Source organism: Scleropages formosus, chromosome 13 (genome assembly GCF_900964775.1).
Source record: "Scleropages formosus chromosome 13, fSclFor1.1, whole genome shotgun sequence".
Taxonomy (NCBI): Eukaryota; Metazoa; Chordata; class Actinopteri; order Osteoglossiformes; family Osteoglossidae; genus Scleropages; species Scleropages formosus.
This window is the reverse complement of record NC_041818.1, coordinates 23331033-23358444: the sequence shown is the minus strand read 5'-3', so window position 1 is coordinate 23358444 and position 27412 is coordinate 23331033. Positions and strand designations below refer to the sequence as shown.

The 27412-nt window shown below is 45.9% G+C and overlaps 2 protein-coding genes across 10 annotated transcripts in view; one reads left to right on the top strand and one right to left on the bottom strand.

Annotated features, from left to right (window-relative positions):
• The window catches only part of tnmd (tenomodulin), a 38092-nt gene extending 24794 nt beyond the window's left edge, over positions 1-13298 (top strand). Inside the window, exons 3-7 of one of the 2 annotated variants that reach the window (XM_018733419.2) lie at positions 1331-1471; positions 4865-4975; positions 8279-8432; positions 8944-9050; positions 12801-13298. In XM_018733419.2, the coding sequence (XP_018588935.2) occupies positions 1331-1471; positions 4865-4975; positions 8279-8432; positions 8944-9050; positions 12801-13010 (723 nt within the window). In that variant the 3' untranslated portion in view covers positions 13011-13298. Of the gene's footprint in view, positions 1-1330; positions 1472-4864; positions 4976-8278; positions 8433-8940; positions 9051-12800 lie in introns of both variants that reach the window. The other variant, XM_018733418.2, reaches the window with a different exon arrangement.
• An 11789-nt stretch (positions 13299-25087) lies between these two features.
• The window catches only part of elf1 (E74-like ETS transcription factor 1), a 39824-nt gene continuing 37499 nt past the window's right edge, over positions 25088-27412 (bottom strand). For all 8 annotated transcript variants that reach the window (XM_029257332.1, XM_029257329.1, XM_029257335.1 and 5 more), the window contains one exon: positions 25088-26876. In XM_029257332.1, the coding sequence (XP_029113165.1) occupies positions 26168-26876 (709 nt within the window). In that variant the 3' untranslated portion in view covers positions 25088-26167. The remainder of the gene's footprint in view (positions 26877-27412) is intronic.

Sequence of the window (27412 nt, the reverse complement as noted above, 5' to 3'; positions counted from 1 at the left end):
AGTTCAAACCAAAGGTTGTTGCATTGAATCTCAGAAGAAGCCTTGCAACAACCCGAAACACTTCAGCAGGAATATTAAGCTATATATAAAACTGGTAAAAATGAAGTATTGATCTACCCAGGTTATTCTGGGTAAAAATTAAGAGAGAAAAAAAAATGATGAATATAAAATAAGTACAAAATTTATGAACTGGTCAAGGTGTGCCTGCCAAATGTACATGTTGGTCTTCTTTATATAAGCATAATGTCTTGAGGACAGCTGGTAGCATATTGGTTTGAGCTGCTGCCTTTGGACTTAAATGTCTCAGGTTCAAATCCCCCCCTCCAACTGTAGTGTCCTTGAGCAAGGTACTTATTGTAGAGTTACCCAACAGTATAAATGCACAAGTAACTGTAGGTATCTTACCAGTGTCAGCTGCTTTAGAGAAAAGAATCAGCTCAATGAGTAAATAAATGTAAGCGTGCCTGTTAAGCTGAGTAGTGATCCTTCGAAATTGGTATTGAGTCTTTACGTAGTCGTTTCGTTGGCCAGGAGTAGATGACTTCATGATCAAACACAGCTGTTTCTTTCTCTTACTTCACCTCACCGAGCTCAGCAGTACCTGGCTGCTATTTCAAAATGCTTTACCCTGAGATCCCCCACATCCCTTCCAGGACCCAGAGTCTTGTACCAGTACAGACATGATAGTAACAGCAGTGCATCTGCATGCGAGCCAGATTGTAGCCATACCGTAATGAGACGACTGAGCTTGTCAGAGCCCAAAAACACCCTCGTGTTGCTTTCTATATCTGATCTCAATTTGCTTCATTACCACTTTGGTCGTGCATCGTGTTGTATCCTAAGTCGATTCGCTCGCTCACGCGGTGCCTTTCGCTGATGTGTTACCGAGACAGATGGAGATAAACTCAGCAATAAATTCCTCATCATAACAATCCTCCCAAATAAATATGCACGGCATGCCTTTGGCTGGTGGGCATGAATCATTTCTGTAGACAGTGAATTTGAAAAGTTCCCATGCGCACCGAACCACAGCGCACAACGCAAGGTCTTCTGATAAACATCAGTGCTTTAAGGTGAAATGAAAGCCAAAAAAAAAAAAAAAAGAAAAACCTCCACTAACCAATTGTTCCACATTCAAACAAATTCGGTTGCGCTCTGGGTTTGACTGTTTCTGTTGTAGTTTTACACGCCGTGTGTGATCTGAAAGGTCGTTTTTTTGCATATGTTTACGACTAGATGTTCTCACTGTCAGTCATAACAAGGTAGCGACGGATATCGGCACTCCGCTGCAGTTGGGCTGCAACTTGTCACACTTACCGTCTCTCTCTAGGTCTATGACCATCAGTACAAAGTGCTGCTGGACGGCGCGGAGACGGACGGCGTGATGCACATCGACTCGGCCCGTCGCATCGAGATCTTCAAGACGGGCAACGGCAGCGATGAGGTCCTCGAGGTCCACGACTTTAAAAATGTGAGTCTGCATTTGCCATCAATAAAGTAAAATAAAATGTAAAATATCCCATCATAGCTAAGGAAACATCCTCCATGCGTCATATTTTAAAACTGTAACATTTATAAAATATAAATTTGGCAGTCATGAAGTTTGTCTTTGAACTTCAGAGCTAACATTGTTCCAGTTTTGTCGATTTCCACGCATGACTGAGTAAACCTTGTATTCTTCCAGGCGAGGACTAATATGTAGTACATTATAATATGTATATTGGTGAAGCAGTCCGAGGACAACCGTCCTGTGGTTCCTTCTGCCTAAGGAATTACACCTGTCAACTATTTTCCCGCCCTGGTGGCTGATGGGTAGCAGACAGTCAACCACAATATATCCCAAAAGGAATAAAGTGTCTCCTTTTTGTTATATGATACAAAGAGCAAGTGGCAAATGATGTAACCCCCTTATAACTCTACTTTGCCAATAGCATGTGCCGCTATGGTGGTAACCGTCATCAGCCGAAACCAAAAAAAAAATAAAAAACACACACACACACTCACACACAAGCATGCACATACACAAAAGGGAAACTTTCTCATTTCCCGTAGCCTGTTGCTGCTCTACACACACTCTTGCCAGTTCCCAAATTATCCACTTCAACCAGCGGAGCAAATCCAGCGAGGAGATTTTGTTTGATTCCCGGCACCGCTAAGGGAGACAAAGGGCAGAGCGCAGGGAGCGGGATAACTCAAACCACATTGTGATTAAATAGGAAAGAGCGGAGAGAAAACACAAACCTTATTATAAGTTATACTAAGTGTTAGCTGAAGGCACAGTTTGGAATTGATTTTTATAAAGAAAGGATGTTGCAAGTCATTACACACTCTAAAGCCACCTTAGAAACAATCTCCGCCAAGCCCAAGGGCCCGGTATGAGAAATGGAAATGGGGAGATAATGTCATCAGGACCAGGGGCAAAATCCCTCTTCTATTGTTTCAGGCTAATGCCATGAACATCCCGTGGAAGTGTGTGCGTGGGGGGAGGGAGAAGCACAGATAAGCGTTCCCCAGCATCGCCTCGGAAAAAATAGGCCTCGCAGCCGAGGCTCTCGATCACCCCAGAGAACGAACGCGCTCGGGCTGCGGGCAGTGAAGTCGTCAAAGCGCCGCGGGGTTGATCGACAGGCTGCGGGTTCGGCTTCCTGGAGGGGATCTGCTGTTGTGCCCGTGAACAAGCGCTTAAACGAGAAGTAAAAAGCTACAAGACGTACGGCTGCGTGTTCGTTTTGCATTAAGATGAGGTGCGGTACCGGGGTACGTCACCGGTGCCGGTCGCCTAGCTGTCGTGCTGGAGAAAAGTCAACAGCAGCTGCGCTTCGGCCTGTGCGGAATTTGACAGCGCCCACTAAAGGACGTCAGGAGGCATGACTCTGCCTGACCGTCCACTCACCACCCACAGTCCACTCCGTCCACAATGCCCTCAATAAAGAAATCACTCAATGGGCAGAATATACAGCGAGATCAACCTAATCATTCAAAACAAACAGCGTAATTTTGACATGGTTTTCATCCTCCCCCAACGATTACATTCTTTTCTGATTCCTTGTCCTTGTAATGAATGGCCTTTTCCTTCATTTTCTGGTTGACCAGGCTCCATAATCCTTTTATCTTATCAGTAGATTGTCCTTTCCATTTCACAGAGGCTTATCATTACGGTTAATTGGGCCGCAGCTCATCACAATAACACGAGCTATAAACATTGTAGGGTTTTCTTAAAACTCTGACAATTAGCTTGCTGTTACGTTTTTTTGTAATGTATGTAAAATGAGATTTTATGAGATTTCATCTCACTTTTATGAAATGTAGTCAGGGTTCCAAGAACAATGGTAGCAGCGACATGGGGACGTGCCATTATTGTTGCATGACATTTACATTTACATGTATTCGTTTAGCAGATGCTTTTCTCCAAAGCGACGTACATCTCACATAAAATACAATGTGTTCATTACATTAGCAGAAAGAGAGACATAGATACAGACATGTGATTCTTAAGTAAAGTTAGTTTGTTTCCACCATATGAACCAATGTTCATCACACAAGTAGCTGCATAAAACTTCACCCGAATATTCACGATTCCAAATCACCTTCCTAGTAATTTTTTTTTTAAAATACAGTATATATAAGCATTTACGTTACATTACAGGAGTAGCTGTGTAAAGGTTTTTCCGGGTGTGATCTTAAAGTGAGAGTTCATGAGCATTTACACCTTACATGAACTTAAGAGACGATGGGCAAAGTGAGTCCGGAAGAGATGCGTTTTAAGACCCTTTTTTAAATGTGGACAAAAATTCAGCAGTTCTGAGTGAGAAGGGGAGGTCATTTCACCACAATGGAACCGGAACCGAGAACCTTCGTGTTTTACCTTTTGTACGTGGGAGCACCAAGCGGGCAGATGTGGAAAAGCGTAGCGGTCTGGTTGGGGTGTAGCGGTTGATCAAGTCTTGTAGATACATGGGAGCAGTTCTATTGATGCATTTTAAGAAGCTTTGTCAAGACGCCTCGTGGATGAGGCCTTCTGGGCAAGACTGGTTCCCTGCCAGGGAAAAACAGAGTGACACTGAGACATGCATGTCCACACCAGGTTAAAGATAGCGTAACCATGTGGTACTATGGTCTCTGACGGCAGACCGATGGATAGGTGCATTCGTCCGCTGCGGTTACAGGGTTTACCAAGAAATCCGCATTCATGCGCCGCTCCATTCCCATGGCATCGCGTGGCTCTTTATAAATCGCACAAAACTGAAGTGTCCCAGTGGCTAGAATTTAAAGTAATGTTATTCAAGTGTCGTTTTTGTCTTTTTTCACATACACCTTTGAATTGGTGGGCACTGTACCGATAGCTAAGCAGCAATGGCGGGCCGTCTGAGGCCATCCGAGAGCCTAGTGACGAGCCGCGCCACAAGAGCCTTAAAATTTCGTGGCTAAAAACGGTCCAGTGTTGGTGCGTTAGAAAAACTCCAATAGGACTCCTTTTTCAAGGTGCTATCTGTAGTTGACTTTGTTCTTCATGTGTACTTAGCCTGTTCAAAAGGGGTATTAAAAGTAGAACTTGATACACCCTGAAAAAGGTTAAAAAAAATAGAGAAATAAATCATTCATCTGTTTCTTTCTGTTCTGGCTTTTGGTTTAGAAGAGCTTTGAGAATTGAGGATTTTTTGCCTTTTAGTCTGCTTGAAATAAGTACACAAAAATCCTTTGCTTTCATTTATATATATATATATATATATATATATATGTATATACGTGTGTGTGTGTGTGTGTGTATATATATATATATATATATACCGCGACCCCGTATGGGACAAGCGGTTCAGAAAATGTGTGTGTGTGTGTATATATCCTTTTTTTTTCCCTCTCCAAGGGATTGACAGGAATCCGATTTGGGAGCCACCAGAAATGCTACATCAGGACTCAGACCAAGGACCTGCCCACAGTAGTAGCAGAGCTGGAGGCTGACAGCGCCAAGACCACGGTACGAACCTGGGCTTCAGCACTGAATGACAGACTTTTTATGTTTTTTTTTCTTTTTTTTTTTTTAAGAAAATGACCAGAGGAATCTGCTGCCTGGAGAAATGCACCTGGGGTAATGTACAAATATTCCCAGCTCTTCTCATTTTCTGCAGCAGTATGAAGTTGGGTCTCTAGTGTGCGGCATGAGAAAAGAATGGCAAAGGCATGCTCAAACCCCTGAAGGTATACATCTAATGATGTGTGCTGTCAATCTCAAGCTAATATTAATTTTTAATCATCTCCTCCGAAAGGCTCGGTCCAAATAGCTTTAAGGAAAAGGGGGAAGAGAAAAGGTGCTTTGGACAGGTAAAGCCATTAAAATGGGATTTAGAGATGTTTACTCCATAAATTTCATTTGGCTCAGGACCGGCACTATTCATCTCACTTTTCTTTGTCTAATAGCTGTGTGTGATCAGTCCGTGCCCAATAAGAGGAGAAGGCAGCTGTGATATTCTATCCATCAAAATCGCTTAGTTTTATCTGTGTCACAGTGCAATGTGCAGAATGTGACGTGCAGCGAAAAAATTAATTCTCTCATCTGCGTTTGTTGAAATTCTTTTTTTTCTTTCAGCTTAACGTATCTGGCAACAAACGCAAACCGAGTTTTATGGTTCGCGACGTGCTTTTCCTATCTGGTTATTCAAAGTGCTGGTCTGTTTTCATGCCAAGTCTGTCCTCAGTACCCCCTTTTGACTTCACCAACAGAAGCTACTACAGCAAAATCCAGGTTGTGTTTCCTCTTTGCGCGTCTTTTTAATGTCTAATCCATGTTTACAGATACTAATTGCCTAGCTGGCGCCATATGTCCCTGCCATTTTTGTCTTTTTTTTTGTACATTGTGAAACCTAATTAGATTTTTCTGTTTAGCCTTAATTCCCAGCTGTTAAACAAATCAGAGCATCGCTGTAAGAGAGCCAAGGTGTGCAAGCGAAGGGAAATGGGCGGCGAGCTTGAGAGGAGGTCACATTGTCATCGAGCACCATGAGATTTGTAACCCAGTTAAAGGCTCCGCTTGGCCCCTTGCTTCAGCAGCAGTCATCATCTTGGAGTGTTTTCTTCTGTTCTTGTTATTTTCTTATTTTTCCTGTTATCTCTGTCTACATTCAATGTTCCACATACTGAACGTGTCCCAAAGGGAGCAGACATTCCTACAACCCACAGGGTCCCACTCATCCATGGGAGGAGTTTCAGAAGTTGTCCCTCAACAGCCAGTGGTCTTGCGCTCCTTCACAACCCATGGTCGCAAATTCCTCAAGGAACAGTTGAGCCTTGAGGCTTAAGTCTGAACTACAGGACTCGGCCCACAGGACTGCAGCAGGAGAAGATAAACAGATGGCTCCATGTCATATGTGATGGTGTGGGATGGTTACTGGTTTATACAGCATTTCATCCTTCAGCAAAAGTTCTGGCGTACACTCCTGCAGGGGACCCAAGGGATAACCTAGCAGACCATCACTCAAAATTCAGGGAGGCATTTATGATTTGTCACACATACACATTTTTCAGCACAAGGTCTCACTTAGGTTATTAGCGAGGTTATTAACAGTAAAAAATAAAGATACTAACTTTTAAACTGTTACCAAGAGGAGATGTGATTAATCACATCCGAAACTGCAGTCTGGTCAGGACAACTGTCCCAAGGTTGATTTGTCTGTCGCCCCTGGAGAAATTTTCAGACGATTCTGTGAAGGCGTCCATCTTCCTCTCTGACAGCCTTTGTGTGCCTCTCCTGCAAATAAACAGGTATTGATCCACCGAGGACTCGGAGATGCCGGTTGGCCTAAGGCTAGAGTTACCTTCAGCCGTGTGAGCCCGTCACACACCAGCGGGAGTTCCGCACCGGAATAATTACTGCCACCAAAATCAAAGAACTAATACAACTCATCTCCTACATTTAGATGTATTTCTTGTTTGCATTTTTGGGCTTTAAACTTTGGCCAGTAAAGAACATCCAAATGCAAGAACATTTGTTTGACATTCACAGCTGCGTGCGATATTAGTACGTGCAAAGCTGATTCATTCCCAAAGTTCTCATGTTCTTACAAAGCTTGGAAGTGTTTCTTGCTGTTTCGTAATGAAAGTTTCCCTCCATTTTTTTCGTGGTACAGGCCGAAGTCGTAATTATCACATATTGCAGCAGAGTGCGAACCGACATTATTCCTTTTTCCTCTTTCCTCATTCTACACTCAAACGATGACCTTTGGAGTTTCCCCTAGGCATCCTGCGCTGCAGGTTATTGGATCATTTCTCAGTTGTGAAGTTAGTCGCGTTGCGCCGAGATCCGTGTCGTAACCCCTATTTACTTGTGAGGGAGGCTTGCTGAGCCTCGGCAGTTAAAAGGAGCCAATTAGGCAGCAGGAATGGCTCCCTGCTCCCGGTTTTAATCGCTCTGGCAGGGTGTGGACACAGGTGGCTTTGGAGCTGCCCGTCATGGGGGGGTCATTATTTTATCCCCCCAATGCAGGGGGTAAAAGAAAATTTGAGGGGTTAGGGGAGTTATTTTGTTGCACAGCAATGTGGTAAAATATTTCATCGTGCGTGGGGGGTCCTTCCTCAGGCGTCCATATCGCAGCAAACAAGATGCAGCACAGGGAATAAACTTTGCAACAAACAAGTATGGGGAATAGGGAAAAAATACTACATGTGACCTAAAATATATGGAGCAAGTTCATTGTGTAGCCCCAGGAAACTGCATCAACTGTACAAAAAAAAACGTGCAATTAAGCCCTTAAGACTGAGAGAAAATCACCTTGTAAAAACATTTTTCAAGTGCACTGTTTTTCTGCTCTCTCCGCTAATTAACAAGGGAATGTGAGCCGTGTTTGTTTGCATATGTATTTACATATACATGAACAAAACAAATATCTGCACTGCTGGGGAATACATTACCAAAGGCCTTTCATATATCTCTATTAGATAGATGTGATACGCATTCCCTATCATTAAGCAATAATAGTTTACTTTACAGCTCATGAACTACAGTATCAACAAATTAAGTGTATTAATAGTGCTTTCTTCAGGCTGCAGCAGGAGATATCAGGGGAGGGGGGCACGGTCTTGTGGTTTATTGTAACTGTCAGAGAAATTTTAAATAATATATCAACCCTCCTCCACGTTTGCACTGAAGTCATTTTAAAGTAATATTTTTCCCATTTTCTGGGAGCGTTTAACCCAAGAACGAAGCTACCCAAATAAATTGAGCCAACATGAGTTGGGAGAGAAGGTTGGTGTTGGGTGCTGAAGAAGCTGCTCCGTCTTTGACAAGGTGGATGAGGGCGTGGATGTGCACATGGAGGACTTGAAGGTGTGGATTCCTGCCGAAGAGCCCGTTGTCGACCGCGCCTTCCTCATAGACTCGAAAATCTGGGAGATCTGCAGGCAGCTGCCCATTCATTGGATCCACCCTTTGTCTGCAACCGGTACGAATCTTGCATGCAGTCTGCTGCTGCCTTTATGCCCATTTGATCCACCTTTCTCTTAGTGGCTGGATTGGAAAAATGACAGAACCAAGACAACACAACCTGATGCACACATATAGTAGACTAAGAAAACACTTAGCACTTACTCGATTAACTGTAGTTTACTCAAGGGCACAATGCTGGCCAAAAAGTGCAGAAGGTTCCCACCACTCTGTTCAAGATGCAAGTGGGTAGAGTTTGTTAACATCAGATATTCAAAAAAAAACTTCCAGCTTCCCACATATCTGGGGATGCTGATGAAAAATGCATAGGCATTCATATTTTCAGCCCTGGGCAGTGCTCACCCAAGGCTTGTTTCCTCCATCTCCGCTTTAACTTGTTCAACTGTAGTCAAAAACGGTATTTTTTGAAATTATTTAGGTTAAACTGACACCGAACTGAAGACTAGCAGAATAGCATTTTCTTCTACTGAGTCCATTCCTCTGTTGCGTCACACCTCCATCCCCAGCAGAGGAGAAATTCAACGACGTTGAGGGGGCAGAAGAGTCACAAAGTGCAGAAGTCAGAGGTCACCGTGAAGCGAGAGACGTTCTGGACCATCAGGCTGTCAACGATTATGTAAGTTCCAGCGCCGAGAGGAACAGGTGCCAAGCCTCCCCCTCTCTCAGGATTTCTCGGTGTAGAAATCATCACTTAACAGGTTCCTGCTTTCACAAGCTAAGTCAAGCTTTAGTGACCACAGGGTTTCAGAATTGCTCCAAATATCTGTTTAAGAAAGACAAGTTCAGTCAGCCACCCTTAATGTCTTTTGGTTAATGCAGAGCAATATTTAGCCTTCAAAGGCTGCATATTTTCCCTTAAGTCTCATTTAAGTTTGCTGGTTGCATCTTTTCATGTGTTTCTAGGTCAGAAGCAGCTGGCCTTAACCAAGAAACCCCCTAGGGGGGGATTAGGGGTGGGGTGGATAGTCACTCATTAGTGAATTAATTATTTTATTAATAATACCTTAATTACAAAGGCAGAATATAAATACAGGAGGCAGTCAAAGGCCACATACATTCCTTTTGAAAATGTGAACTCACTATTCAAACTGAACTCCATAAGTGGTTGGAATTAGTAGGTCCATAGATGAACCAAAGTTACCCAGTCTCAATGAAGAGTCACAGAGTATACAAGGTAAGAATACACAAGGTACACAAGGTAAGAACAGACTTCAGTTTCACTAAGGCATTCCTATATTCATGTGGGGGCAACAGGGGGTGCGTCTTACAATCAAAGGATTTCGGTTTGAATTACCCCTTTATGCAGCAGCACCTTTTGATCAAGGTACTTACCTTAAATTGACATAGTAATAATGCATTGCTGCATAAGTAGGTAAATCGCTATAATCAGCTTAGTACACATATTTAACATTGTGAGCTGCCTTGGAGAAAAGTGACAGATAAATAAAGCAATGTAATTATGCACAAAAAAAAAGGCAGCGAACTTTCAATGACTGCACAGTTTGCTTAATAAACCCTCTTACTGTCCTAATTTTGCATTACAAATTATAAATAAAGAGTTGGGTTGAAGGTCTGTGGTCGGCTTTATTTCCTCTAGCATTACCACCACTGACAGAATCCTACTGTTTAAAATCAGACTCTCTGAAGGCTGGACATGGTTCTCTCAATTGGACACCATGTACACTGCCAGACAGCAACCACCCGAAAGAAAAATGGTGGCAAAAATACAGAAGATTACAAAAGTAGTTTAAATTTGGAAAGTCTCCTGCAAAGCTTGAGTAATTTATTTTTTGCTTGCATCTTATATGCTCTAATCCAAAGAGTCTTACTTAACATGCAGTTGTGAATTTTACCAGTTTCAACAGCTGGAGATGTCCCTGAAGTAATTTTGCCGCACGTTGTGATGAGAAAGATCCCGCACTAAGATTTGAACTTTTACCTTCTTGGTCAAAAATCGAGTTTCTAAACTGTCACTATTGGGCTTAGTCCTTCAACAGCATGCTGAGGAGTTTTACATTATTAAGGAAAAGTGTTACCTGAAACCAAACATACACTGTGGCTACTTTCAACAAGTTTTCTGCTGACTGGTAACAAGGGTTTGGGCATCTCTAAAAGGGGAAGGGGGCTGCTTGTTACTGGAAGGAAGCCGAGGTCAATGCCGATGGGAGGACTCGTATCTAAGGCCATTATTGAGAGGGTTAACTCACCATGCACATGGCCATTGCTCCACCAGCCACAGGGATGTGTTACTACCTCTCACACTGCACACCTCTCATAAATAATCATTAAGGTTCCATTTGAGATGGAGGTTACGGTGGGCGAGATGTCAGCCTTTCCTCTGGAGCCACAATTCCAAGGACTAGAGCAATTCCCAGACACCTTTCAAACCAAATTACCATCAGTGTGGAGTACATGGTCCCATTTCTGTGGACGTGCTTTCTAGTCGACAGTCTCTACACTCTCTCGACTTTGTAAATTCAGCCCGGACAAGAGTTTTTGGCAGCTGTTCATAGGTCTTGGTGTGACCCTTGAGCTTGTGCCAACGGATCCCATCTCTAACTCATCAGGCTCAAGTAGGGATTGGGGACAGAAGATAGAATGTGGTGCAAACACATCGAGAAGACCCCTTGACCCTATTTCCCTTCTCTTGTGTTTTAGTCCAACAAAAGGATGCCTGCAGCCAGTCCCCATATCCAACAGCTGGGAGATTAGAAGGGTAACACCACTTGATCGAGGTGTAAATCACACCATTTGCTCCGTATTTTGTTCCTTTTCTGGATTATAACCATAAAATATACACAAAACTTGTTGTCAGGTACACAGCAAGTGCATCTTGTTGATTTCCACCGAGTCGTTCTGACAGTCTTGCTTGATGGATCCATCCATATAAAACCCTTCATTTTACACTTCAGGGAGGCGATCGTGCCTTTATCTCGTGACCAAAACACACATACGGTGACAGGGTAATGGCTTCCGTCACTAATTAATGCTGCCGGATTGTCAGTTATTGGACAGGTTTCTCACAGCGCTCTGTTCCAATCGCTGACAAAACTCCCCCGCGAACAGGAATTAAAATGTGGCGTAATTAACACGAGAACCGCGTTTTAAAAGAATAGCTTTGATTGATTTGCTTCTGAAGAACAATGCCGCCTTGTGTCAGTTTGTTTTCCTAATTGTAGTTTATCTGAATTGATTAACGCTCGCCGGTTTCCAAAGTGAGGCTTTCGATTTAGCGCTTGTCACTTTTCCGTGTAATTCCGATAAGATTATTGCCCGTGTGTTGACAGCCTTTGTTTCGTTTCCGAAGTAAATTGTCGCCAGTGGGCTGATGACCCCAAACTTGACTAACATAAATCAGTAATTGGCAACCAGCAAAAGTCACAGCAATAAATCAAACTCTTCATGCAACTACTGCTCTTATTTACGACTGTATGTGAATCTTGCCATGTAAAGAATAGGTCATTCTTGACAGTTTACCATCACCTGGTACAGTACTGATGGCGGAGACGTGACGCGAAAGTCATGTGGAAGTCCTTTCGTCGTACGTGTCCTCCGGTGCGTTCAAAGGGGGGATTGAGAGAATCTGGAAACGCCGAAACAGATGCTGATTGCGACCCTGAAACAACTTGTCAGATAACAAATTAAGTTTCGTACCAATTCTGACAGGAAGCCCCTGAAAAACAAAAGTCGCTGCAGTGGTTTCTCGGCGTTGGTCCAATTAGCGCCTTGCTCAGAGAGCGTAAAACAAGTAGGATTTAAATGAACTCGGAGCTCTCAGAGCACTTGTGCTTAGCACTTACGCTTTCCCACGTGAAGGGGAGCGAGAGGCGGAGGACGAAGGAGTCGTTGTTTCGTCCCCTTCCCAAGGCCGCAACACATCCTTCTAGCTAGATCCCAAGAAAGTCCCGCTAATTCCATTTTACTGACAGCGCGCGGGTCTGCTTCCGAACGCGGCTAGCCGCACCTTCGGGGGGTGGGAGATGGCTCTAAGGTGACTCAGAGGGGAAGGAGCGAGCAGGAAAGAGAGATGTCTAGCAGGAGCCCGATTAAAGGTTCAGCGGTATTACGTCGAGTTTGTAGCCCCCTTTGGCGCAAATCAGTGCTTGTGATCTTTAAAAGCTGTGTCATGCTAGAATGTTGGCGTTCGTATACAACGCGGCTTCCTTCTCATTTTTCTCCCCACGACGTTTGATCCTGCAACAATGATTTTTTATTCTTTTTTTTTTTAACCGCTTGAATTGCTTCCATAGTGACTGCAGCTCCCCGTTGGTTCTTCAATCTCCCATCTATCCCATGTCTTTGAGCGAATGCTGCAAAATGACATTTGTGGCACGGCGCGCTCACGTAACCGCTACCTGCCTTGCAGCGCGAGGTCGGGATCGAGCTCGACAACCGGCTGGACGACAGGGGATACTGCTGCCAGCACTGTCGCCGCGGCTACCGCTACTGCCAGCGCTACCACGAGCCCCTGGGCGGCTACTGGCCGTACCCGTACTACTACCAGGGAGGCCGCGTCATCTGCCAGATCGTCATGCCCTGCAACTGGTGGATCGCGCGCATGCTGGGCAGGGTGTGAGATGACCGCTCCCCTCTCCCCGGCTCCATCACGGTGCTCTCACAGCACTGGAAGTGCTTCGCCAGCAGCTGGGGCTCACGGTGCTTTTGCGTGTTTCTCCAAGGTCCCCTGGCTGCTGCTCAGATGGGCCCAGAGCTCCGAAAACCTTTATGGGATATACAGCATTTTAAAAAACTGTCATAAAAAATGTATTGTATACATTGAAATCGTCATTTACTTTTCCTAATCAGATTTCTGTGTAGCTTATTTTTAGATTTTATACAGCTAAGTATACATTAGGTAATTTTTTGCACCATTAGTCCTTAGTTTTTCATGTAGGATTTTTTATACGTTGTTAAGCTTTCATCTTTCCATGCTGGATAAAGTTGAAAATGGTTATAAAAACTTTTGATAAGTTGATAACACTTCTCGTATGCATTCCTAATCTTCTCTTGTCACAAATATGCAACTTATCAGCACCCTGTTTGGTTGTGTAACATATTTATTTTTTATTCCCCAAAATGTGTCTGTCAGTGCTGTTGTTTGCCTGCGAAGTCTGGGGTTCATTGTGAAACACAGCAGCAAACACAAACACACAAGACACAGATCAGCCAAAACGAACCATCTTCTTGTTCCGAATTTTTTTTCCCCGCAGAGTTTCAAAATAGATCGTTGACACAAGGACAACCCCTTTCTTTTTATTGATTTTCACAAAGTTGAATTTTGCCCGGCCAGTTTAATCGGTGAAGGAAATTTCACCAGATAGTTTCATCATTCATTCAAGATTTTGTCTTTCAGTTCTGTTAAAATGTGCAATTTAAAGCCAACATTTCAGTAACTTCAAAGCCATTTGGTATTTTCTATGCAGATATTCTTTCTTTTCATCCAGTGGTCTTAATGGTATCAAATTGGGCAATAATCGGACGGCTGATCATGTAACATTATCGTTTCTATCAATTTCATATCGAAAATGTAACTTCCGTGGAAGCATTCAATTTACTCGGAGGAATTCAAATGCCTTCAGGTATCTGTGCTGTCTCAAGAAGAAAAAGACAGTCTTTTGAAAAACTGCACTCACAGTTGTTTTGGTGGACGGAGAACCGAAAGGACCCCATAAACGATAATAAGAAGTTATTTGACTTTGCTAAAAAGCTTGATATTTATGGAAAACCATCTTGAAGGGTCTATTTAAAAATAAATAATAAATAAAATCTGATTCCAAGGGTATCGTGTCCCATGCCACAAGGATGCGGCGACATTATCGAGACCCAGCGGGATGCTGCGGTCATCATTTCTGCCAGATCTGCAGGTCACTTTTGACATTAATGCAAATTCCTGAATAAGATCCAAACTTCTTTGTTGAGTTTCATCCCCTCAGGAATGTAAATGGGTTAAGGAGGAGACCCCGTGACTTGCCTTGTAGCCACAGTGGTGATTTTCAGTCCTATTCCGGTGAACCGGTTTTCAGTCCAACTGCTTTTGTGCTTAACCTTCACTGAGCCGTGCACCAAATTAATCAGACGAGTCAAACCGATCATGTTATTTGAGGACGTGATCAGGATGTCTATTCTGTCTGTCTCTTCAGTTGTTATACATTTATATGAGGGGCGCTCGTTTCCGTGACGATACCAGCAAAATGCTGCTGGTCCACGTGTGATTAATTGCGACCCTTTTAATAACAAAAAAATCTCAGAAAAATTTGTACTGACTAACCTAAATTATTTCATCAAACAGAAAGATGAAATGCTTATTCATTTTAATTACAGATTAACTGAAATGCATTTTTGTGAGTAAAAAAGTACTGGTATTGTTAAACTACTATGGGAGCTCAGTTAATGTATGCAGTTTGCTGCAATTTAAATTATGTGTGCTATAGGCTAAAAAGCTCAATCAAGATGACTTACACCAAACTGGGAACAGCAGGTGGTACAGTGGTCAGAACCGTCACTTTGTACCCAAAGGACCTAGGTTCAGATCCCAGCTCCTAATGTATTACCCTTGATTAAGGCACTTACCCTCAATTGTAAAAAAAAAAGAAAAAAAATAATGAACACTCCAGGACATTTGGTAGCAGTAATAGATCATTTCACTCAAAAAGCCATACATAGGGGGTCCCAGGACTGGCGCCAGAAATGGTGGCTTTTGAAAAGAGTGGATCCATCACAAGCTGAGAAGGTGATTGAAGTTCTGACATATAACACGAACGCTGCCAATTCAATCCCTGCAGGAGCCCTGCTGTTAAACCCTTAAGTACTTAATCTGAATTGTTTCTGTGAAATACTGTATGAAGTGGTAAAATGGTAATTCACTCTGCATAAAAGCATGAGCTAAGACAAAATGGTAATCCCCGGCTTTGTTCTAAAACTCAGCTTTGGTCTTTTCTCAGTGTGGTATCGCTACAGCATCCCATAGTTTTTAACCACACTAAACGATCTCTTTAATGTCACTGTGAAGATGGAAACAATGAACAATTTCGTCTATTAATAGTGTAAAACGCCAACAGTGTAGAGCTGAAAGTCTCGAAAAAGTTGGGCAATGAGCAGTGTAGCTGTTGCCTTCCAATAGGAGGTCCTGGGTTCAAATCCCTAAAACCTTTGGAATATCATGGTGCTCACTTTCAATAGATACAGTAAAAATTACCCAGCTGTACAAATATAAATCGCTTTATATGTCTTGTCTGGACAAAGGCATCTGCAAATAAAGAACAAGACTAAAAAAGCAAGAAGAAATACATATTAATAAGAATAAAATTTCTGCTCTAATACCTTGATGAGAGTGTATAATGTAGTTAAAGTGCTTAAACCATCTACCAACCAACCAACCAACCAACCAATTTCAACAACCGCTTGTCCCGAGCTCGATTGCGCAAGGCCGAAGGGAGAGGGGAAACACCCTGGATGGGACGCCAGTCCATTGCAAAGCATCCCAAAGAGGGACTCGAACCCCAGACCCGTCAAACCATCTAGCTCCGTAATATTACAAAACACAATTGAAATATTAATGACTGCAATTTTACATGCCAGGACAATGTGAAGGTACTAGAAACAGCTGAAATTTGCCAAAAATTCCAAATGATATCCAACCATAGAGGCGCAGGCTGGATATATAATGAACAGGGAGTGTCATTAACGACAGAAAGGCAAATGTGCTCATTGGTGGATGACGCTCTACGTTAATCCATATGTTCACTACGGCACAAAAGATTAAATAGTCGGAGGGAGGGTGAACGTCGAATCGATAACATCTGGATGGAACATGTTTATACCGAACATCCAGCAGATGCTAGTATGATCTCCTCCGTGATGTCGGCATACCTGCCAGGTGTGTTCATATGGGAAACACATCACACAGTTCTCCAATTCACTTGCACCCAACCCCCATCACATTCTTTCATCAAGTGTTTTCGCTAATTGTAGGAAACATTGGCAAATCCACGAGACAACATTTTAAAAAAGACCTTTAAATCGGAGTACACGTGAACCTTTCATAGGTGGTTTAACACACGACATGGATTACTTCACGCGGCTGGTCTGCTGCCCTTTCAGCTCTGCTTGCCAGCTGGTCATTGACCTGAGCTGCCCATCACCACGTTAAATATCACAGAGATCACTTGTCAGGCACAAACAGCTCGAGTACCGGGAAGGCCGGATGAGAGCCCTGGCTTCTAGAATATTCCGCAATGTGATTGTACCTCTGCATCGTGACAGAATTGTCGTTCTGAGTAAGGGGAGCAAAACAACGACGCTGAAGGTGTTTGTGCCTCCATTAAAAAAAAAAAAAATGTGAAAAAAATAACTGACCTTGGGATTTTGTAAGTATCAACAGCTTTTCGTTGACCCTCCCCTACTGTCAAAAGCACGTAGTGGGATATCTGATGCTAAACATTTGCTGGGGACAGGACCTGATAGGGGGGTTTTTAAAAAAAAAAGAACGGAATTAGCAGCAAGGAGTCCAGAAGGTGATAATTGATGATAGTGAGGAAAAAATTAAGTGCCGTATTCTCCTGCCGAAACTCTACTCGGTGCCATTAGCGCTCCGTCTTGTGTAACTCTTCCAGTGCCACTAGCGGTACAGCAAAAAGAAATATGTCTCCTGTTTGGCTGCGTTCCTGGTCTATTTAAACCCTGATTAGAATAAGTGCCTCCAATCCGCTCATCCAGCTAACTAACAAAAGGCAGCACAATGATGTGAACAAAGGATAAAATGAGTCAAATGCTGTCATGCTGGGAAATCAAAGAAGCAAATTGACACGTTGGTCCAAAAATTTTGTGAAAATACACCCAGTTAATATTGCTGAGCTATTGAAAAAAAATTCTAAAAGCCTGGATAATCCAGTATAATGGTGGTGAGGGCCGTTTGAAGAACTAGGTGCATTACTCTTACCGTGAAATGCCTCCGGCTGAGGCTGCTGGAAGCTTCTCTTGTACCTCATAGAAAGATAGTTACATGTTATCCAGGCTGGTTTGTGGTTTTGGATTATTATTGTTTCTCCATGAAGTTTTGACCGTTTTACAAAGAGAGTTACAACGTGAGGTTTGTGCACTGAACTACTACCGGTGATTTGCCTTTTTATACAGCAGGGTAATTTTTACTGTATCAGCTCAGTGTATGTACCTTGATCAAGTGCACTACAGCAGGGACAGGTTTCAAACCAGGGACCGCCACCCTGCAAGGTGACGAGTCTAACCGCTACGCCACCTGCTGGACAATACAAATAGAATTCATTCCTCCCGATATACGTATATGATTTAGAAAGGGAGTGGTTACATGATTTTACACTGTTTAAAATTCCTGTTTATCTCCCAGTGTTCAGCCTCTGATGTGCTGGAGTGTCAGGAATACCTGTGGTAATGGAGAAAAAAATGAAAAAACAAACCAGGCTTCATGTTTTGAGGTCCTAACCTCTAGAAGGTTCCGTCTGAACAGCAGACAGTTTGAATATTTTTGTAGATTCTTTCGGGGAATTCTTCGAATTCCATTATTTCAGTACAGGAGTGTGATTTTTGAAGAAAAAAAAAAAAAGAGCTTGTGTTGTTCAAAAAAAGGAGCGGAGGAACCGCCTCCACGTCTCAGCCGATTGACCCGTTTTCAAACCGCATCCAAACAGTGACATTTAAGAGAAGTTCACCGTTTGATCCTTGGCGTATCCGTGGCCGGCGCCCAGCCACCCAGCGCAAACCCTCTTTTACAACGTATCACAACTTTGTGGCCAAACGGAAAGGCTGAAATGCGATTTACTTTCAAAACGAAGGCGTCGCGAACGCTTCCAGACGAGCCGCTTTCAAAGCCAAGACACGGTCGACGACCGCAATTGGTCCGTAAGAGAGCCACGAGGATCACAAAGACAAAGAGCATCATGTTCTAGGCCCGCGTGTCGAGTGGAGTAAGACTCACCTGTCCGATACGCCGTGGGAATGGGGGACAAAGCGATAAGAGCTCAATATAGTCTAATTGTTAAAAGAGAGGGGGATGTGGTGGCACAGTGGGTTTGGCCAGATCTTACTCTCTGGTGGGTCTGGGGTTCGACTCCTACTTAGAATGCCTTGTGATGGACTGGCGTCCCGTCCTGGGTGCGTCCCCTCCCCGTTACGCCCTGTGTGTTGCCAGGTTATGCTCCGGCTTGCCGCGATCTCACTGCGGCTTCAGCCAACGTGCATTTGTGCTAAAACAGATATTGTAACTTTAATTGTAATTAATAAACAGGTTTTGTAATTGTAATTGCATTTAATTGTCGTCTCAAATTCTCTGTAATTGTAGTTGTAATCATTAAACAGGCATTGTAATTGTACAGGATGTAACTCCAACGGGGATGTTACCGTTCGGCATAATGTGTGAAGGAGAAAAGTTTCCAACAGCTCATCTTAAACCCTGAGTTGAACGGTGTGGGTGAGAACCCCCCGCCCACACACACACACACACACACACACACACACACACACAGTATGAGCAGCAGTTGTTAGGACCGTTATATTGCTAAATGTTGTAGGTTTGCACCAAATCGCCACTAACTTTTCGAAGCACGCCGGAGAGGACCGATACATCAATAGGTGCAGCTAAAACATTAAAGCCGTAGTCTTAGGGCGCCTTCATTTTTATTTGTTCATTTATTTATAATCAATATAACCGTTTGCCTACAGCAGCGGCTCGAGAGAATTCGGCAGCAAGATCCAACAGGAACCTCGACAGCAGAAATGCTTCCAAAGAAATTAGTTTTTAAACATGTTGCTGTGTTCTGATATATATTTTATCGCCCATTTCCCCCAGTCTCCTGTCACTGCGGCTCTCAGCCCTATTTGCTGGAAAGAGTGAGGCTGAAATTTGCTCACGTGGAGGCGGCGGGGCCGTGCGGGTCGGGTGTTATCGGTCGACCCGTTTGTCACGTCGGCATCAGGTCGCTTTCGCAAACTGGTCATCAGCGGGGCGGAACCCATTTTTCAGTCACTTGTATCTATTAGAGCCCCTGAGCTGTGTCTCCAGCATCACCGGGAGCCCCTGAGGTTCCTCCAAATTTGCGTGAATGCAGCGGGGGGTAAAGCAGGTTAGAGGTGAGGTCCCCCTGTCAGCATGGATCATTTATGGAGAAATTAACAAAGTTTGACAAATTTTGGCACCGGGTTCCAAGCGCCGAACATTCGAGCGCCTTTTAGGATCTGATGCTTTCCAAAATGTTTTGCAACTTTCATAGAATGTTCTGGTGCCTTCTGGAATCTTCCAGTGGCTGTAAAGTACCAGACTAAAACCGACGCTCTAGAAGAACTCATGGCAGTGAACTTTAACTAATCATAATCAGCGCAAAAATCGACGTAAGAACTTTGAAAGATTTTGCTACGTTTTGTTACCGGCGCATAAACATCCATTAAGAGTCCTAACACAGATATTGGCCTTCTTCACACAAGTACCCACCTATGCCTACATTATCAATAACTGCTATTCCAGTGCAGGGTCACAGTGGTCCAGAGCCTATCCCATAAAGATACGGCACAAGGTAGGGTACACCAAAGTCCACAGCAGGGCCATCACACACGCACACTAAAGACAATTGAGAATCAGATACAGAAACTCAATCAATCAATCAATCAATCAATCAATCAACCAATCAATAGTTTATTTACAAATGTAACGAAAGCCCCTGAACGTCCTTCAAGTACACTTAAGAGACTAAAATACAGTGCGGTTAAAGCTATAACCAAACGTAGTAATATACAGGGTGTAATAATAAAAATGTATATATCCCAGCGCGTGGCTGATAATTAAGACTTAACGGGATTCTGCTGCTCAAGGATCATCCGCTTTGACCGATCAGCAGAAATTAGGCAGCTTCCAGAGGCGGCGACTCTTCAATTCCCGGATGCATTGCTAAATTTGGCCAATCAGCACTTTAATTTGGAAGCTAATCATACTGGAGCTCGCCGCCTCGAGACATAAAGAGCCGCAATTGCATGGGCGCATTTCCATTTATGATTAAAGCATGACTAAACACCCAGCAAACACGCGAGCCCAAGTCAAGACACATTTTTTTCTACTTATTTCCCGCCATTATTCGCACTGATTTTGTGCGAAACTTTTCTGCTGCTTTTTTTTTTTTTTGGTGCCAACATGCTGGAATATTGGGTTAATGACAGGAATGTCTCCGCCAATGTGTATCGGCGAGTGCCGTCGCTCTCGCTGCTATTTTTAAGCAAACCTTTATTCTCCCAAGTCCAGCAGGCCACCTGTTGCCCCAGATAAAGCCGAGTCCCAAACCCCCGTTTCATTTTTCTATTGTGCGGAAAGCAGGTCACTTAAAAGATCTGCGCGCAGACTCCTTTTCATATGTTCATTTCAGCGCACGTTGAATTATTGCAATAATCAGGGCTGCTTAGCATGGCCAACGCGGGAAGGGGTCCAACGCGCGGCGCGGCCCGTCGTTCCTGCCGGTCGTCGCGGTAACGCCGAGAGCCCTTGGTCGGCCGGGAGGGACGGCGGCTCGGGCGCCGCTAGGTCACCGGCCCCCGCCGGGCCTTCCCGAAATTCAGCGTCCTGTTAAAACGTGGGCCATTTCATATCGTTCGCCACGATTCGTTTTCATGCGCATTCCACGCTTTATTTATTTTTGCATGGCCCTGCTTTTCCCGATGGTGCCGCAGCACCCAGACGGAGGGCTGCACCCATTGCAGCCCCCTGCTGCGGACAGAGCGCCGAGGTGTAAAGCTACTGCCATCTTGTGGCTGCCCCTGAGAGCTACCGCTGGGCGACAGACGCGTGGAGAAGGGCTTCTCCGGGCTCCTCCTGGCTCCTCCGGCCCGACGCTGATGGGCAGGTGAGTCTGCGGGTTCTTCTGTCCCGCCTCAGCAGTGACGGTCCAAATCAGTCAATCCATTGACTCATTTCATTTTCTTTTACCAGTTCCCAGCTTCCTGGTGGTTTCCGTCGACCGGGAAAATCTGTGCATAAACCAACCTGCGAAGGTAATATTTTTGGAAAAGGGTCCAGAGTGTTCAGCATCTGCGATGCAGGCATTTACCTTACTTTTACCTTAATTCATTTAGCTGACACTTTTCTCCAAAGCTACTTAAAATGTTAAGGTACTCACAATTATATACCCATCTACACAGCTGGGTAATTTTACGGAGCAATTTAAGGTAAGCACCTTGTTCAAAGGTACTACAGGCGGAGGTGGGATTTGAACCTGCGACCTTTGGGTCTAAAAGCACCAACTCTAATCATTACACTACCGGCTGCCCCCATATACACGTACGAAGATGCGCTGGTTCTGCTGAACAGCTGAAGTTCATTTGATTTGTTAGGTAAAACCATTGCTTTGCACACCTGGATTTACAACCGGTGCGGTAATATCAGGGTGATCTGTGTTTCTCCGTTCAGACTCCGCAGCGTCGTGTGTTTACAGCCCAAATGGATGTGAATGACATTTTGGGGACGGGCTGCAGCAAAGCAGGACGGGAGAGATGCGGGTCTGGAGCTCTGCAGAGTCCCGCCTGGTCGTGATCTCTACGCGGCTCCTCGCGGAGGCCGCAGGCGCGACCGTGTCAGCCGTCATCACTCACCGGATCCCGGGGCGAGCGGCGTGACCGCGGTAAACACGCGCTGTCCGACGACACGTCCCTCGCCGAGAGCGACGCTTGCCACAGGGCTGCAGAAAATAGCTGCCTCACTGAGCCCGTTTATATATTTATAAACGCGCCGTCGATCCCGGGACCGCACCGGAACCCTTGAAGGAGCGCCCTCCCCCCCCCGCGGTCTCCCGCTCTCTCTTACGACTCGGTCCCGCCAAATTCTCAGCTGCGGAATGGAAGGGAAATTCGGGACGGGCATCTCGGAGTTCAGGTTCACGGTCATGCCACCCGGGGTGGGGGTCCGAGCCCCGGTTCGCCACCTCAAACGGAGAGAGTCGGGTGCGAAGCCGAGGGCCCGTCCTCTACTCCGCTGCAGGTCCCCCGTGTTCTCGTGGCACCGGAACAGTTGGCAGTTACTTTGCCCGTGGGGGCGCTGTGTTGTGTGGTCCACAGCTGCGCCGGTGCGGGGGGGTGGGGGGGGGTGGTCGAGCGGAGCAGTCGAGGCCCAGCTGCCAGACGGCTCCCCGAATAGACTCTGGCCCCAGGCTCGGGCCCCGACCCACGTGCGCCGAGAGCCGCTGACAGCCGAGCGGGTCCCAGGCGTGAGCCAAGTCGCGCACTAATGTATTCATGTGCAGCTGCTGAAGACGGACACGCAAACGCACACACAGAGGAGCCGTCTGCGGTCCGCACACGCTGTCCCTTCTCATTTCTCCAGCCACCTCCTCAGTCATCCCGTCCCCCCCCCACACCCATCCAAAACCCCTCACTTGTGCCGGATTCCTCAGGTCCAGCATCAGAAACCTGACCTTCCAAAAGCAGCAAGACCCTTCATTTATACTGGGAAGCCCCCCCACCGCCGAAGATGCCACTTTCTCTTTATGAATGATGGAACTGTAATTGCCGCGCAGCATTTCGCTACTTCTTTCCGCGCCGTGCTTCCTGCGCGCAGGTCCCTTCCGCCGTTCCGCACCGCATCTCTCGCTATACACATAAAGGAACAGATGGCCTGGAAAAGCCCGCCTGCCAACCGGACTCTTTTCACACGGCGCCGTGCGCCGAGGATGCTGGGACCGAGGGGAGAGCGCACCACCTTCATTTTATTATTCAGTTTATTTACACTGCGGTATAAGAGTGTGTCTCAGATGGGCTCCTCCCACTCCGGTCCTCCCATGCGCCACCCCAGCCCGTGCCATAAGGAGGCGCTAAATCACCGCAGCGCTAACTGCCAGCACCCGCTAGGTGAGACTAGTGAAAGCTGCGCGCTGCGGCCGACCGGGAACGCGTCCCCAGCTGGTTCGCCTGCCGTAGCGGAATGAAGCCAGTCCTCCTCCCCTCATCACGAGTGAAGGATGGCGCTGAAGATCGGAGCAGAAAGAGGCAGGCGACCCATTCATGAATTCCATATTTCATTTATTTCCTGCTTCCAGATTTCATTTGCCATCATTTGGCTTCCCTTCACTTGCAGTTGCATCGGTGAGGAAAAAGTTTTAACAATTAAACCAATTGTTCAACAATTTTGAAATGTGCGATAATTAAAAGTAATTCCCATTTTTCAACTTCTTTGAATGTTTGGCTCTTACGTATGCATGTCTGTACATGTGTGTGTGTGTGTCCCCGTGTCCATCCCGTGGCCTCTCATTAACACATTCCGAGAAGCTGTGAATAAAAACCAGGGGTTTCATTCCTTTTGCTTTCATTGGAAGATGTTTATTGCATTTGATTTTTTTTTTTTTTTTTTTTTTTAAATGATAGAAAAGCTGGTGCCATGGGGAGAACATATACGAACAAATGGGCTGGACAGGGCAGCTGATGCCCTGACCTCCCCCCCACCCCCCTTTCTGGTCCTGATGCAATTGTCACGGACATTCCATGATACCTGGGGGGGGGTGCTATCCTCAGGGCCGCGATCGCTGCTCTGTCGGCGTGCAGCGCAACAGTGAGTCAGGGAGCACAACACCCCACCCCTCCTCGCTCTCTCATTCGAACCCTCCAACAAGACGGACGCAAAAATCGGGCTTTCCTGCCGCTGTCGGCCCGTGCTCCGATGGCCCCCGCCACCCGCCCCATCCTCGCGAGGTGCCGGCGGCAATAAGAGCCAGGTCACCGGCGAGGCCGTTTCCAACGACTGCTCGAGACCCGGCAACCAATTTAGTACAAATTGAGTCCGGGATCAATACAGGTTCACTGGCACACAAGGGCCTGCTGGAGATCCACACGATTAAAACTCCCTGCCTTAGCAGTCTCATCTTAACAGCTGACACACTGGATAAACACCGCACCGTGCACCCCCCGCCCCCATCCCCCACACCCCACACACACCCCAAGTCACCTCCATTCAAAGCAAAACAGCTTCAGAGTATAGATGTTCCCCAAACAAGCTACTTTGTATTAACCTTTATTTATCCGACACCTTTTTTGTCCAAGGTGACTTACATTTAGAAACTTTAGTCGTTTACCATTTGCACAGCAGAGTACTTTACTGGATCGATTCAGGGTAAGTACAGGTACTACAGCAGAAGTGAGATTCAAAAGGGACCTTTGGATTGCAAGACAATTGCTCTAACCACTGCGCCACCTGCTGGTCACATACAATAGTAACGGAATTGCTGAAACAGTCGTTCTGACCATGTGGGGTTCAACCGAATAACAAACATGGGTAAAAATGGTCTCTCATTCCGGGGAGGCTGGTGTACCGGGGTGGTGCGACTGTCAGCTTGAAAGGCAGACCCTTGGCATACATTAAAGACCATTAAAAAAATACAATTAAAATATGAACACGTCTCATTGCATATTTACAAAGAACGCGACACAGAGCAGAAAGGTTGCATAGAGAAAGTGATCCATGCTGTCGGAGGGGGGGAAAAAAAAGCCGTTCTCCCATTTATGCCGAAAAAGTAAGAAAATAAGAATGCCACTGATTACATGGAATGCTTAGAATTTATACTTTAACAACACACTAATATCTTCTAATTTATCCCTAATACATTTTTAATATGTCCCCCTCATATTTGCATTGGCAAATTGTGATTTTTAAAAACAAAAAAAAAAAAAACAAAAAAAAAAAAAAAATGTGCCTGAAACTTATTTTTACAAGGTTTTAGCTTTCACAAAAAAATAAATAAATACATCTGTGGCCTAAACTTTTCTCTCTATAGCATAGCTTGGATTTATACTTTTATTTCTTTCCATATAAACATTTTAAGGCTTTAGTCATAAAAGAAGAAAAATATCTCTTTTCATCAAAATCCTCGTCTCCTGACATTAACGTCTACGTACAAAACACGGCTGTGGCTGGACCGCCTCGGAGTGCAGAGAATGCCCGTTTCCATGGCAACCAAACGCTTTGAGGCTACAAGTAGTTGAGGGGAAGGTGTGGAGGAGCGATGCTGTCGTTTCCTGGGAAGATTTGGGTTGTAAGGGAGGGATGCTTCCGTAGAGCTTTTTTTTTTCCCTGAACTTTTAACGCAGCAGCCTTCCCAAGGAAAGGGAAGAACGGGGGAGCGAAGAGAAGAAGGAGAAAAAAAAAAAAAAAAAAAACACGCTGCAGTCGTCTCTGCATGTCACACTGTGGCTCGAGTCCTTTTTCGAGTTCTGGTTGCATAATGCCATTTCCTGATCTAACCTGCCAGAGGAGATATCATGGGAGCTTTTCCTTCTCCCCCCAAATTTTATTGCCCTTCTGTCTGAGATTTTTTGGTTTTCCTGCACTTGACGTTCAGTCACTACGTACACCGTGTCCCTCCGATGCTCTTCGGGCTCCGCCCCTCACCTGTTGACACGAACGGGTAGCGGTACGAAGTCCAGCTGGTACGTCTTACATGTCCCCTGCTCCTGGGGTCCACAGTGGCTGTTCTCAGGACAGGCGCAGCCTAGGGAGTGCTTTATGGGTGTTTTCCCATCATGCTTTGCAATAAAAAAAATAATCCCTTACTGTTTGAATTTAGGCACATTACTATGAACAGCAGTCCCAGGGCCACTCTCCGACCCACAGTTCTTAAGGACAAATTTTGGGCTCCTTGCCATTCAGGAAACCGACCTGATTACAGAACAAAAAAAGCCTTTTACAATGGGTATTAGGTTCTTTAAACGTCTCCTCTGCTCCCGAGAGTACGTATGGCTTCTCTATGTCTCCACAGGCTCCGCCTTCACATGAACGGGAATGAGGTGGACCTGCGAGACGTCCAGCATCTCGGCTCCCTCCAGCTCCTCCATTTCCTCGAGCTCGTCGACGGGCGTCAGGCCCTCGCCGGGGCTGCTGGACGACAGGCTGCCCTGCTCCTCCGAATGTCCGTTGACGATGCCATCCCGGCCGCCGCCGCCGCCGATGATGACCGTCCTGTGGCCCCGCTCGGCCTCCCTGAAGCTGATCTGGGCCCCGGGGTCACTGTTCACCAAGGACTGCAGGTACTGGGGGTCCAGCGCCTCCTCCTTGAGCTGCAGCTGGAGCTCGCTGGGTTTCAGCACCGTGGCGATGACCGTCCCCGGCTGCTGGGCCACCACGGACTGGCCGGAGCTGAGGACGAGACGCGCGAGGCCGTTGCACTGGGCCGCGGTGCTGATGACCCCCCCTCCGGAGGGGTCGAGCCCAGTGACCAGGAGCTGCTGCGGCTGCAGGCCGTCCGGTCCGCACGCCTGGAAGGCGAGCACGTCCTTGCCCCCCGCCGCGGAGGACGGCACCGTGTGCAGGATGACCCTCTGCGGCGAGCTGTGGCCGGAGTCCCCGTTGGACAGCACCGTACTCAGCGGCACGGTCTGCAGGGTGACGGCGGCGCCCCCGCTCTGCACCGCCGGCGTCAGGACTACGGGAACGGCGCCGGACCCGTTCGCAGCTCTGTCGAGGGGGAAGAGACGTGAACCGCAGCTCGGGAAACACAGCTGATGATGGTGCCCCACGAAATCCCATTTGCAGATGACCCGTGCCAAGCGCCTTGGCCGCGATCCCAGATGAGGCGCACGGCGCTGCGAACCCAGACAATGGCAGGAACACAGCGCGGCGTGACACTAAACAGCACGCGCGCCAGACGGGGCGTCTCCGTGCCAGTTTAGTTAGAGGCAGAGGAACCATGAAAACTGCGATTCGCGCACGAGCCAAACTGAAAGGGACGAGACGCGTTCGCCCTCTGGTGTGCAGAAACTACCCGAATAATAAAGGGACAAAAACCCCAGTGGACCAAAAGATCGTGTTGTACCTGCGAGCTGAGCCCCGTCTCAGTTATGGCATTCGGTGTGTGCAGATGTGCGTATTCATAACTCCTTAAGAGAGTTTATGGATAAACAACTTATTGTTTCATTGGCAACAACTGGAAAATGGGGGCAACTTTACGAAAAGGGCATAGCTGCGTAAAGAACCTTTAGGTATTAATGTCT